We start from the raw sequence: 15031 nt of genomic DNA, 5'->3' as shown, positions 1-15031 counted from the left end.
AATTACATGCCATTCTGAGTACTATGATGAAATCTCATGCTATCCTGCTCCATCCATCATGGGATGTGAATCGTCCCTTTGTCCAGTGTATCCATGATGTACGTGCCACCTGCCTGTTAGTCACATGGTAGCCATCTTAGTTATCAGATTGACTGTTGTGGTATTTCAGTGCTGTGTTCAAGTAATATTTATTTTACTTAATAATGAACCAAAGTGCAAGAGTAGTGATGCTGGTAATCTGGATATGCCGAAGAGAAGCCATAAAATGCTTCCTTTATGTGAAAAGATATGTATGTATAGGAAAAAGCATAGTATATATAGGAATCAACACTATCTGCAGTTTCAGGCATCCACTGGGGTCTTGGAACTTAACCCCTGCAGATAAGGGGGATTACTGTGGATATTTGCATATACTGCAAAATGATCACAGTAAGTCTAGTTAACATCTGTCACCATATACAGCTATACCTTCACAGTTCTTGACACTGAGAATCTGTTCCCTACCTCACCACTGTGTATTTTAGGATCCATTTTAGCAGATTATATCAGATAGTAGCCATTTTTATCATCTTCTTGCAATCTGAGGACTATCAAAATTTTGACAGTTCACAGGAAAGGAGTATTCATTCTGATCTTATAGTAAGATAAACAACTGTGTGATTTAAGTTTCTAATCTACAGAATGGAAGTAGCAAAATGGCAATATAACCTCATCACTTGCTTTGCTTTCCTCCCAATTTCATTTCTATGAGGTACAAATGCATTATAGGATTGAATTTATACACTTAATTAAACTATATTTAATTATAATTGAGCATATTTTAGCTCATAAATAAGTATAGAAGAGTTCATACTATACATATAGCTATGTTTATGCTAATAGATTCAGTGCATTAACATTTGAATATATTTTTAATAGTAGCATAAACATAGCTATATGTTTTGGTTGAAAATATACATTAATATGAAGAAAGTACAAAAATATACCCTTAGTCTAGCTCATAAAGAAACACTAGACTGCTGCTTTCCGGTGAAATGATTTGTCTGGGAAAATATTTCAGCAAATCTTTTTACGCTTATTCTCTAATTTCCATCTGTGTTTTCCTTCCTCTTCTTCTTACATCTTCAACACTCAGAGAGCTTAATGCGTTTGGTCTGGTCATCACTGTTACTGAACATGGCTCATACCTATGCTAGAGAGTGAGCAAGGAGCAGCACCTAAATTTCCGGAACTTCTTCCTATCGGAATTCTTATTATTTTCCTCAGCATGGTTGATGGCATCAGCACCCAGAATCACAGCTAATTCTTCCCTTCTATATTAGTTTGCTAGGGCTGCCATAACAAATAACACAAAACTGGATGGCTTAAAACAACAGAAATTTATTGTCTCACAGTTGTGGAAACTAGAAGTCCAAAATCAAGGTGTCAGCAGAGCTCTGCTTCTTCTGAAACCTGTAGGGGAATCCTTCCTTGCCTCTTCTTAGCTTCCAGTAGTTTTCTTTGGTATTCCTTAGCTTATAAATGTATCACTGAAATCCTGTCTTCACATGGAATTCTCCCTGTGTGTCTGTTTTTACACGGCAATCTTCTTATAAGGACACCAGTCATAATGGACCAGGGGACCACGGGACTAATATGAGATCATCTTAACAAATTACATTTAACATGATCCTATTTCCTAATCAGGTCACATTCTGAAGTTTAGGGGGTTAGGACTTCACCTATCTTTTGTTGGGAGGGGGGCAATTCAACCAATAACACCTTCCTCAGTAAAAGCTTTGGATGATTCACTAATCTGGTTAATCAGTCACTAAATCTCCTTAGCATCTTGCAAATCGGTATCTTCTCTCCACCACCAGCCACTCTACCCTCTCCATTCTCCTCCTCCCCGCCCCCGACCCCCATACATCTGTTCCATTCGAATTGTTTCCAGCTTTAATCATCAACTCTCTACTAGACCACTGAAATAGTCTCTTAAACACTCTGGCCTCCCTGAATATGGTTTCAATCACTTTTCCCCAAATCATTCATGCTATCACCTGGATGCTCTTTCTAAAATGCAAATCTAATCTTGTTATCCCTCCACTGCCACCACTATCACCCTCTCACACCCTCCAAGGACAAACACACCTTTAAACTCTTCAGCGGTCTACTGGAAAAATTGATTAAAGCACCTAGAGTCATCTTTTTACCACTCTCTCACATGCACTCCGTCCCCCAGCTAAACTAAACTGCTGACTGTTTCATATCTCTCTGACTTTACATATGCCGATCCTTCTATCTAAAACGTATTCCCTTCCTGAATACCAATTGTACTACCCTTTAAACTCCCTTCACCCACAAAGAACTGTACGTTGTTTTTGTGCCACTACCCATCTTAGTATGTTCTTGCATTATCATACTCATCACATGGTGTTCCCACTCTAACATACGCAGCTTTTCTTCTCTTTACTACACCTGGGAAGTCTACCTCAAGGTCAGACATCTTTTGCACACCTAGCACTTAGTATGTTGCCTGTTCCATAGTAAATATTATTGAATTAAATTTTTTTTGGTAATTTTTAATAGTATGACCTATTCTAAAAATTTGCTTTTAGGGAAAGATTTAAAAATGTGTTACCAGAGGGGTTAAGCTAAAAAGTAACTAAAAAATAATTTAGGAAAAGAGAAAAAAAAATTCACTACTTACTAAAGAATGATCAGAATAGCTTTACACTTTTGAAAATGCATTACTCACTACATACCTATTAGAATGGCTAAAACTAGGGGGGGAAAAACTGACAATACCAAGTACTAGAGAACATGCAGGACAATTGGAACTCTCATACATGACTGATGATAATACAAAATGGCAAAGCCATTCTGGAAAATAGTTTGGCAGCTTCTAATGAAGTTAAAGATACACTTATAATATGACAGAGCCATTCCACTCCTATTTAACCTGGGTAAATTAAAACTTAACACTCACACAAAAGTCTGTACATGAATATTTATAACAGGTTCATTGAGAATCACCATAAACTGGAAACCCTAATGTCCGTCAATGAGTGAATGGATAAACTGTGGTACCTACAAACAATGGAATACTAGTCAGCAATAAAAGGCACAACAACATGGATAAACTCTAAAATGCATTATGCTGAGTAAAAGAAGCCAGTCTCAAAAGGTTACATGCTATTTGATTCCATTTTTTTTTGGATATTCTGGGGGAAAAAATTACTATAGGGAAGAAGTACTTAACTATTCTGGTGATTTCTGGATTAAAGTTAGGGGTCAGGGAAGGATTTGATTATAAAGGGACAGTAAGAGAATTAATTTGGGGTTGATAGAGCTGTTGTATGTCCTGATTATGGTACTAGTTCCATGAATCCATAAACGTGCACCATGTAACTGAAACTGTACACCAAAAAATTTATTTTACTGTATGTAAATTCTGAAACAAACAAATGTATTCCTTCCTAGGCATGAGGATAAACTGCCCTTTTCCTCTACTCCCACATACTCTACCCCTAGACTTGAAAAAGGACAACTTCATGTGAGGAGAAATGGGGAACAGACTAAATGAATGGCTTTGAGGTGGAAATTATAGGAGTTTGCTACAACGTTATGGACATTTACCTTAAAAGGCTGGATTATCAGATAATGATCTATAAATTTAGAGAAAGGCAAAGGCGACAATGAGGTTCTGAAGAGTAGAGCAAATAGACTTAAAATGTAAAAATTGGGGTGTCTTCCTAGTATTTACCTCTTTCTATAGCATCAAGACATAATAATTAGATTTTCATTTGCTGTGCTTTTTCATGTTTCTGCTACGCAAAAACAAAAGATTAAAGAAAAAGTGATTTAATTTTAAGGAGATATAAAACTATTTTGATTTCAGCATTCCAAATCTAAAATAAATTAATCAGTTGGCTGCAGTTTTTACATCAAAAGCTCTAAGTGATTAAAAATTTCTTAAAAGTCTGAAGGAATCTAATATTGGGGTTAAATCTAAAGGAAAGTTAATACATTTGAGGAAACAACATTCACAATAGTTAATACTTTGTACTCATCTCTACTTGCCTGTTTTTTCCCCCATTGCTTTCTCCCCGTCTGCCTTTTATTGCTGCCTCCCTTTTCTTTCCTGCCCTCCCAAACAATCTGTCATGCCCTCTTCCTCCCCAGTGCCTTTTAGAAATTTTCCTTAAGTTTAAATTATCTAAATTATCTAACTGCTTTTAGGAATGATCACATAAAAATACTTCATTCAAAGACTGTGTATTAAAAAATGGTTAATGGTCAAATTCAAATACTGTGGTACTCTCTTCCTAAAACAGGACAATGAAGAATTTAGTAGTCTAATAGCACATTTAATATATATCAAATGTACTAACAGCAATTTACTAACACTAAAATACTATCATTAATTTACATTTACTTTTCCAAAAATGTACATATGTCATTCAAATTATAACTTTTTCAATATATCTGGCTACTAATATGTACTTAGAATACTGACAAAATTTAATAAAGTAAAAAATATTAGCAATAAATTTGTAAGATAAAATATAGGCTCTAACCAGTCTGTGAATAATTTTTTGAGGCCAAATTACTATGAATTCTGAAGCTTATTGAATGTGTATCCTAAATTCCAAATACTCAGTTGTCCAAGAAAAGAAAAACTTCTCTATCTTAGGTCTTTGGCTAGATTATGTGAATGACACATCCACTGTGTTTGAGAAGACAACAGGTCTTTACAGTTACTGAACAACTGATGGTCATCCATTTTCTTTTGTCCATTTATAAAACAAGAATGACCTTTGGGTAAAATCTGAAATGGTGATGTAAGTCACATGCCTTTCAAAAAACAGTTCTATAAAATGTTCCCTGTGCACCACCAGGCAAACGAATCAGTATTATCTTTCTGCTGCCTTGGTTACTCAACTGAAAAGGATGACCAAAAATGACAACTTGCAAAAGAGGTTGGTGAGTAGAAAATGGAATGTCTGGCTAAAGGGTCCATGATGGTAACTCCCCCTTCCAGAAAACACTCTCTGCATTACAAAATATCTATTTGTTTACTTTCACCCTTTAGAACTATACTGAATGTCAAAAAAGAATAGTTTAAAATTCCCAATATCATTCTAACTAACTTCAGAAGCATCCAGTGTTAGAATTTGGGGGTCAGAGGGTATTCTTTAAAAATTTATTGAGTCATAGAGTATTATTGCTTCAGAATAGAGTAAAAAACTCACATAAGTTTCCAGACCTAAAAAGAAAGTTGCTTTTTTCTTAACTAAGCTATTGACAATAAAATTTTAAACCATAACTTGTAAGTATAAATAAATTTAAGAGTTAATAACATAAATTTTCATAAAGGAAAAAAGTGCCATATTATACTGACTTATTTTTAAAAATCAGTCCTTTAAATAGTTTTCATTAAGTTATAATAACAAATATTTTCTTATACAGACTATATAGATGATAATTCTGAGGTTAATATAATGCAATCGTCAACTAAAATATAAAATTTATCAAATAGTATTCTCTTTTGCTCTTGGAAGAAATGAATTATAGGTTCCTCATATTAAGATATATTATTTAAAAAAAGATATATTATTTCATTAGTATAAGATGTAAATTGTTATTATTCTTCAGTATTTCCTGAAACTTGTTCAGCCCTGGAAAGATCTGCTTCGTACTTCTTTTTGAGATTACTTAAATATGTTCGTAAACTATCTGGATCCAACCGAGAGTTTCGAGCAGTTTGAACAAGCCTAGTAGCTAGATGGTACACAGCTCTCTGTCTTTCCATCTCAGGGTTACTCCTTTGGTTTTGCTGTTATTGAAAAAAATATAGATAAAAATTAAAATATGACCACTGTGATTTTTATATTAAAATTTTGGTAGTTTTCTCTTTTAATAGAAATATAGAACTCAAAGGTTAACTAATCTCTTCAGATAAGTCAGTTCCATCCAACCAGCAAAGACTATACCATAAGAAATAAAGAAATACTATTTTTGAGAATAAAAGTTCTCATGCGTATTTATGACTTTAAGACAGATCCCTATGTCCTTGAAAATCACCTTTCAGAGAAAAAAAATCTGCTAACTAGGTCAAATGCTTCAACACAATACCAAAAAGTAATAGAAAATCCACCAGAGTTATGTTCTACTTATGTTCACTTTCTCATTAAAAAGGTATGAGAAAACAGCACTGCTCATTGCTATGCAGTATTCATAATTTTAAATGTCACCCAAGAGTACCACTCTACTATCTCCTATTTTAATTCCCCAGCAGATAAACTGGTGGAAAGAATGGGACATCAATAAACTGCTTGTCCCTCAAGAGAAATCATACATAGAAACTGCTAGAGCCTAAGAGAGGAAATATTGCCTGAGGGGTAAATTACAATTTAAAAATAAGCAACATAAATAGCTACTTGAAGTTATGCCTCGATTCTTAACAAACTATACTTAAAGATACCCAAGAAATAATGTTTAAAATGGGCATCTTCTAGTATTTTGGAAGACCGTTAGATATTTAGTCCTGGAATAGTACTTCAGGGTTGGGAGTTCAGCTGGAAAATTCTTCATTCACTTCTTTGCCTGAGCTAGACAAGGGGATCAGCATTTTCAATGTTAGGTAGCTGTTCATGGACAGTATTAATGAGTTTCCCTTCACCAAAGGAAATACAATCCCTTCAACTCAATAGCAAAACAATTCCAGATATTTTTTCTACTTTCACTATAGGAAAAATGAATATGATTTTATGAGGTAGAATAAGATTATCATATATTCACTCATTTATCTATTTAATACATTGATCAACTATCAGATTATTACTTAAATAACAGTTATTAAATATCTATTATCATCCATATTCTAGGGCCCATACTTTGTGTTTATATCTATGGGAGATATAAAAATGTCTACATGACATGATAATGGAACTCAAGATCAGTCTTACAATGCAAAAGACATGTGTATAAGCAACTGATTAAGGTAATTATGATAAGTCCCATAAAAGAAATACAAAATGCTCGAAGGAAGAAGTGCTCACTTTCAGCTCAAGTCAAGAAAAGCTTACATAGGATGGAGTATTTAGAATGAATCTTGATAGACAGAAGAGCCAAGAAGGGAGGGCATTCTGCATGAAGGAAAAGGCTAGAGCAGACACATTAAAAAGCATGGCATACAATCAGGTCAAAATGATGAAATGACAAGTAACGCAGTGTGGCAGAAATGTAGGTTATATAGTTAAACTGGGTAATACGTAAGGTTGGGGTAGTGAACATAAGGAGATTATAAAGTAGTCGCAAACAAACTTCAGTGTGTTTAAGAATCATCTGAAAACAAACAAACAAACAAACAAACAAATAAATTCATAGACACAGACAACAGAAGGGTGGTTACTAGAGGGGAAAAAGGTTGAGGGGAGGATGAAGAGGGTAAAGGGGTCAAATATATGGTGACAGAGGAAGATTAGACTTTGGGTGGAGAGCACAGATGATTATAAAATTCTACACTTAAAACATATGTAATGTTATTAACCAATGTCGCCTCAGTAAATTTAGTTTTAAAAAAGAATTATCTGAAGACTGGTTAAAAATGTGAATTCCTGAGCTACAGGAGATCCTTGAAAATCTAGGATGTGATACCCAGTATTTCAGGTGATTCTAATGTAGGTAATCCTAAAACTATATTTTGAGAAATTATCATAGAAGGCTTTTAAGATGAGGCTAAGAACTTTGACTTTTATTTGGTATGAAACAACGGAAAGTTTCTGAGCAGGGAAACATGATAAGAAGTATACATTAGGAGACGATCTGGTAGAAGTGTCCCGGATGGACTGGAAAAGAGAGAACCCACTGCATAGCCCTAATGAGAGGTGATTAAGAAGACGGATTTATACATGACTCTGATGGGTGACTGGGAGATCTGAAAATGAAGAGATGAGAAGATTTTTCACAAGATGATAAATTTAATTTTGGACCTATTAACAAGTGAAAACAAATTAATGTTTCAAGACATATGGAGAAAATATATAGATTCAAAGTCAAAAATAAAAATGGAAGCTGAGGAAAGGATGAGATCATCAAGAATATATAGTTTTAAACAAACAAGGGCAAAATCAGGAACACTTCTATTTAGTAAGTGGAATAAAAAAATCACCGGTGGAAAAAAGAAAGGAATAATCAAAGAAGTAGGACAATGAAAACATCCAGAGAGGTCAATTCAGCAATTGCCAAGACAGGGAACAATTATGAAAAGGGAAGAAGGATAGTGTCAAATGTCACAGAGAGACCAGGGCAAAAAAGTGGGAAAAGGCCCTAAGACTTTATGATTGATTACTTGGTATTTAAGAGGAAACCTTAAACGGAGTAGAGCAATGACAAGAAGATCCAGTTTGCAAGAGGGAAATCAAAGAAGCAAGTACAGATTACTCTTGAGAAGTTGGCAGTAACAAGAAGAGAAATATAGTTTGAGAAGTTAAAAAAAAAAAAAAGCATTTCTTGGAGAGAAAATCTAAGCATATTCATAGAAAAAGAAAAGCCAGTGGGGAAAAAAAATCCCACTAAGGATCCAAAGAGAAGAAAAGAAACTGATGAAATAATATCTTAATGGAGTTGGAAAGAAGGTAGGAAAGTTAACTTTAAATAGGTTGAAAAGTAATCTCATCTCAGATAGGAGGGAAGATAAATAGGTGAAAAATAGAAATTCCAAAATAGAATTTTGAAGAGGGGAAGGTTCAAGGACTCATCAAGATGACCTCAAGTCTCTCAAAAAGTATACAAGGTGAATTTTCTGTAGAAAATGAGATTATTGAAGGGCTTAGGAAGAGGAGAAATGTTTTTAAAGAGTTACTACAAAGAAACCATAAAGATCAATTTAAGAGAAGGAAAAAAAATCCAGTAAAATATTCAACTAAAGTTAGAAGACATGAATTTGCAGTGGATAAAATTATACTGTCTTGAGTATATTTTGAGCATCATTGGGAAAGCCAAAGCTTAAAAGGCTATTGAAGAAGTTGTTCATAATTGGAATTTGGTAAGATAAAATCTGAACAACTAGGTAATGAGAGGTTCTTCAGAAGTAGAGAACTGCCAAAATTACTGATAAAGGGATATGAATGGAGTAATTAGACAAGTAAAGTCATAAAGACAGTTTAGGAGCTCAAAAGACTGAAGGAATGCAATAAAAAATAGAAGGTAAGTTAGAAAAGGGTGAAAGAAAGACATAGGAAACTTAAATACTGAAGAAAATTTCATACTGTACCTAGCTTAGTTTACTGAACACACTGGATTCTTAAAACAATATAAAGAAACAAACACATTTCCAAATTTTGAGTCAACAGATGTGAACTCAGGGTTGGAACTACTGCTTCCTAGCAAATTGCCTAACCTCTGACCTCAGCAAAAAACAATACCTTTATTTTTTATCTTTTATTAGACAGACCTAACTGCTTCATGAAGAGTTATGAGGCTTGTATATAATAGAAAAAAGAACTCTGAAAACTATAAAAAAGACATGAAAATATTGTGCATAGTGATTTTTATTTTTAATACTTACTTTATATAGATTTATTTTCTCATCATAGTTTGTGTAGGAATAAATATTGTAGGGACTGAACTGTTAATTTTTGTCTCATATTTTATTAGTTGATTTACTGGGAGAGGCTACAATAGACCAAACCAAAAAAGTTTTGAGAAATAAAGGGGGTTTTCTTTATTTAGGAATTGGGTTTCTAATTTTTATTATTATTATTAATATATTTAAATGCAAGGCCATAATAAATATGTACACTGAAAGCACTTTCTTGAATATGCAAAACAATAAACAATTCTTATTGCTAAAAGTTTCTCACCAAAATTTGTCCTGTAATTTGAGTTGTGATTTCCCTGGCATCCAAGACAATTGATAGTGGGAGTGATGACACCTCTGCAGCTTTTAATCCTAAAATTATAAACAATGGGGCTTCAATATTTTTATTGCTGGTATTGTTATGTTTCTTCTAACAATTATTAATATTTTCTTCACAGATTTAAAGTTCCCATCTCAGGTATTTCTGAACTACTTAATAATTTTCAAAATTAAGTTTTCCAAAGTTCAACTCACCGATTATTATATTTAATTACTTGTCCAAGATATATTAGACAAATTAGATCAATTACCTCTCAAAATACCTCTGAGATAGCAGGACAATATGTCAGGGAAAGAAAAAGAAGTAACTAGAAAGTGAATAATAATGATAACATTGAAATTCCACTATAGTTGGTTAATAGAAGGTCAAAGAATAGATTGGTTTCGCAGGGTAGGAAAATGTTTAGTCACAGAGATAAACCTACAGTTGAATATTCCTCTGTCTAGCAGATCAATGAGGAAAGAATTTCTCAGAAGCCATAATGGTAGAGGATTACTCTTCATGAAAATTAAAAGTACTAATACTCTCATGTTCTCAGAGCTTTACTGTATAAATGCATTTAGGCTTTCTACTGTGTGCTAATAATTTATCATATTTATTGCTTTAGAGGCAATAGAAGTTCCCTAACATTTACTTAGAAGTTACTAATTGCTATGCACTATACTAGGCAGTTCATATTTGACAATTCATTTAATCTTCACAAGTGCACATATATGGAAAATTATCCCCATTTAATAGATGAAATTGAGGCTTATAAAGATTAAACATCTGATATAAATTAAGCTATCCATTTGATTTCCTATTTCAAATAGCAAAAAAAAGAAGTGTTTTTTACCCTCTCACAAGCATTGCATTTATAGATAAAATACTTTTTGAAACTTTATATGTCTAGATCAATTGAAAATTCTCTGGATCTGTGAAATTTCACATGTCATATAATGATTTAGATAGAAAATATCTAATCAAGTTTAGAATATCATATGGTTTGGTAATACACCCCATTTTAAGACTTTAGATTTAATTATTGCATTCCCAGAATCTGGAGAACACAGAGAAAGAACCCTGTTACTGACAGGGTGCATAAGAAATACATCATTTTCAATTCATTATATAACTTACAAATATAAACTAAATCATATTTTTCTACGGATAGAAAGTAATAATTCTGGGGCCTTCATGTGTTATAATTCTACATAGTTATTGGTTACTTAAGTTTAAAAATAAGCTTAATATACCTAAAATATGAGTTTAACATAGAAAATACAGTCTTAGAGCATATAAGCACTCAAAAGAATGAAATAAAAAGTTGCTTAGGTTGACAGCCAAGGAAAGGGGAAAATAAAGCGTGTCTTATGAGAATATATAGTATTTCAGTGTATAGATATCATTTCTATGTGTAATACCATAATTTTTTTCTTCTGTGAGTCCCTTAGAAAGTTTGTAGGTATACAAGATTGCTTCTTTATTTCTTGAGGTGTTCTTTACATGTTGAACTTCAAAATGCATGTTTTCTACATTAGGATACAGGACATCTATACGGCAGAGTTCCAGAAAATGTGTGGCAAACAATGTAAATGCCTGGAATACATAATAATGAATATCAATTCTTTTTAAATGAACTAGAAAATTCTATTTTAACTATTTAAAGATAAAATTTAGTTTAGTTTTTCAAGTAGCTTGGCAGAAATGTAGGAATGAAACTGGTAACTTAGAGGCTAACATGGTCAATTCATTTTAAAACGTTTTAAAATTTTATATTCAATGAAGGCCATGTTTATTATGTTTATACATACACATTTATGTTACATTATGGGAAAGAGAACAAATCCAAAAATGAACTCCACAAAAATGTCTGAAGATATTGAAAAGATAAAGTTTATCAGATATAAAGCTATTAACTGAGGTAATCGTTTATTAGAGAAGTAATCCACAAAATCATAACGTTTCCCTCAACTTTTAAAAAACTACTTTAAAAGTAGCTTGCCTCCACATAAGTAGTTTTTGAAAAATGGAATCAATGGATTGTCTTAGGTATCTGAACTTGCAAAGGTTTTAAATTTGCACTGCATTTGGATTAGTTACTTACAGGGAAAAAAAGATTGAAAATTGTTTAGGGCAATGATTCTCAAACTTTAGTAATCTGCTGGGGAGCTTGTTAAAGATGCAAATTCTTGATGCTTATCCCCCACAAATTCTCAATTGGTAGCCATAATATGGGTCCCAGGAACCTGTATTTTCCCTCTGTCCTTTAGGTGATTTTGATGAAGGTTGTTCAAGTGACTTATGACTGGCATACGGTTTCCAGCCCAGAGTTACCAGAGCAGATGGAAATTTGAATAATTGATTATGTTTTAAGATATTACCGGTAAGAAACTAAATAGGTGATTAGTAAAAAATTAAAATAGTAAGATTAAAAAGAATATATTTGATTGGCAAATGTCTATCAACTATGGAAGGGGGGTTGGCAAGGGAAAGAATAGTTTTGTGTATGACAGAAAAATGAAAAATTTCAACCAACTACTCAACAAATTAAAAGGGAGTATCAAACAAACCAAATTTATACAGCAACAGGAAAATATTTAGAAACCTAATCAACTGTTTAGAAGCTAGGGACCATGTTCACAATAAAATAATGTAAATAATGTCTTCAACATTTATATATCAAAAACCAATCTATTATGGTAAACTGTAAACTCTATTTCAGCTTAATTCAATATAACAAATAATTATTCAGGGCCTATATATTGCAAGGATTTGTGCTAGGCACTAAAGATACTAGGTTAGAAAAATAACTAACTTTAAAGTCCTTAAAAGTAAGCGGCAATAATTATATTTTTATTAACTGATTTATAGTAGAAAAGGATATTGTTATGGACTGAATTTTGGTTTATAACATTCACACCCACCCCCAAGTTCAAATGTTGAAATCATAGCCCCCATGGAATTAGGAGGTGAGACCTTTGGGACGTGGGAGGTGATTAGGTTATGAGGATGGAGCCTTCATGAACGGGATTGGTACTCTTATAAAAGAGACCCCAGAGAGCTCTTTTGCCCTCTCTGCTTTGTGAGGACACAATGAGAAATCAGCAGACTGCAACCTGGAAGGGGGTCCTCACCTGAACTAAATCACACTGGAACCCTGATCTTGAACTTTCAACCTTCAGAATTGTAAGAAATAAATTTCTGTTGTTTAGAATCCAGTCTGTGGTAGTGTATTATAGCAATGTAAAGTAAGACAGATATTCAAAAGTATTATTAAAAGCATGATTTTCAGCTATTTATTACAGAATACCACAGAAATGGATACTGTATTAGTCAGGGTTCTCCCATGAATATCCTATTATATATGTGTATACATGTATAAGTATACTCATACATAAAGATATAGATATAGAGTTATTGATTTATTGATTGATTGATTTCAAAGAACTGGTTCATGCAATCATGGAGGTTCACAAATTCCAAGACCTACAGTCAGCAAGCTAGAGACCCTGGAGAGCTAATGGTGTAGTCCCTGTCTAAAGGCTGGCAGGCTCAAGACCCAGAAAGAGCTGACATTTCAGTGCAAGTCTGAAGGCAGGAAAGAACCAAGTCCCAGTTCAAAGGAACATAGGCAGGAGTAATTCTCTTTTAACTCCAGGAGGTCAGCCCTTTTGTTCTTTTCAGGCCTTCAACTGGCACTCAAAATTGATTGAGTGGGGCCCACCCACATTAAGGAGGGCAATCTGCTTTACTCATTCTACCAATTCAAATACTAATCTCATCCAGAAACATCCTCACAGATATACCCAGAATAATGTTTGACCAAATGTCTGGGAACCCCATGGCCCAGTCAAGTTGACACATAAAATTAACCATCGCAATAATATTGTCTGTCAACTGTAATTGAAAAATAAATTTTTAAAAAGAGAGAGAGAGAAGCAGAGGGGGAAATCTTTCACTTAAAGGATACTTAAAAGTCATATTAACCAATCACAATGTGCGAGTCTTGTCTAGATCTGATTCAAACAAAAAAATTATTTAAAAAATTACTAAACAATTAAAATTTGAACACCATCTGTATAATTGATGATAGTAAGGAAATAATACTAATCCCTTCTTAGAGTGAAAAAGATTAACCATCACAAGATCAACCCTTGTCAATTTGGCACCCATACACACCTCTTAAAACTATACTTAATGTCCAAAATAAAGACAAGGTCAAAACTGTGCCTGACATGATACAACTATCCTATATATAACCAACAAAGTACTAGTCCCTTTCCCAGAAGAGGATGTAAAATCCTGAGTGATGTTTACTCTTTTCCTTGATATCTTGCAACTTCAATACTATCATATAAAACTAACAATACTTAAACTATAATATAAAGTCAATGCATGTTATATTACATGATAAGGAAATGAGAGAGGGAAGAAAACAAAGATACACACAAACACACACACACACACACACACACACACACACACACATTACTCATGACAATTACAATCTGCATCTGTAACTGATCACATGGTCATAGTTGGTATTTGTAACTTTCTTCTTCCACTATCCATTTCATATTCCCTTGACTTCAGCAAGCACCTCAACTGGTCATGGTTCTTTACTCAGTGGGGTAGCCCAAAATTTCATTACTGAAGGTTCTGAGCCGTTAGTAGTCATGCCTGGATTGGGTTACTGTAGATAATTTACAATGATCACAAGGCATGGTAATACTAAGAGATACCTAAGGAATCTCCTGTGTTCCAGACATCCTCCTCACCTCCACTGTGCAGTAGCAGTACAATTTCCCCATATCAGCATCAATCACCACAGCCACCGCAGTAACTCTCCTTCTTACCTGTTAATTCAGAGGGATGAGAAACCCAAAGTGGCCAGCAGGCACTATTAACTTCCACTTGAAAGGAATCATTGTTGTGTCTCTTGGTGGAGGCATTTCTCCCTTTTGAACTAAGATCTCTAGGCCAGCAGAGCATCAAGTCACAAGAATAGGAAGCAAACATTTTGCTAGTGGGTCTCTTGGGGTAATAGTGAGTGGTGCTACTCCCATTTCCACTTCTTGATTTCTAGGCCTACGATTCCTGGCTAGGGCAGAAAGAGCACCATATATTGGACACTGACTCAGAGC

At 33.8% G+C, this 15031-nt stretch overlaps 1 protein-coding gene across 1 annotated transcript in view; it reads right to left on the bottom strand.

Annotated features, from left to right (window-relative positions):
- Positions 1 to 5626: 5626 nt before the first annotated feature.
- MSH4 (mutS homolog 4) overlaps positions 5627 to 15031 on the bottom strand; it is a 79389-nt gene continuing 69984 nt past the window's right edge. Inside the window, exons 18-20 of the mRNA XM_019743771.3 lie at positions 11309 to 11483; positions 9849 to 9937; positions 5627 to 5818 (exon numbers count right to left, since the gene is read on the bottom strand). Coding sequence (XP_019599330.3) covers positions 5627 to 5818; positions 9849 to 9937; positions 11309 to 11483 — 456 coding nt within the window. The remainder of the gene's footprint in view (positions 5819 to 9848; positions 9938 to 11308; positions 11484 to 15031) is intronic.

Source organism: Rhinolophus sinicus, chromosome 14 (genome assembly GCF_057876585.1).
Source record: "Rhinolophus sinicus isolate RSI-liver-muscle chromosome 14, RSI-T2T, whole genome shotgun sequence".
NCBI classification, from domain to species: Eukaryota; Metazoa; Chordata; class Mammalia; order Chiroptera; family Rhinolophidae; genus Rhinolophus; species Rhinolophus sinicus.
This window is presented reverse-complemented; position numbering and strand designations above follow the sequence as displayed.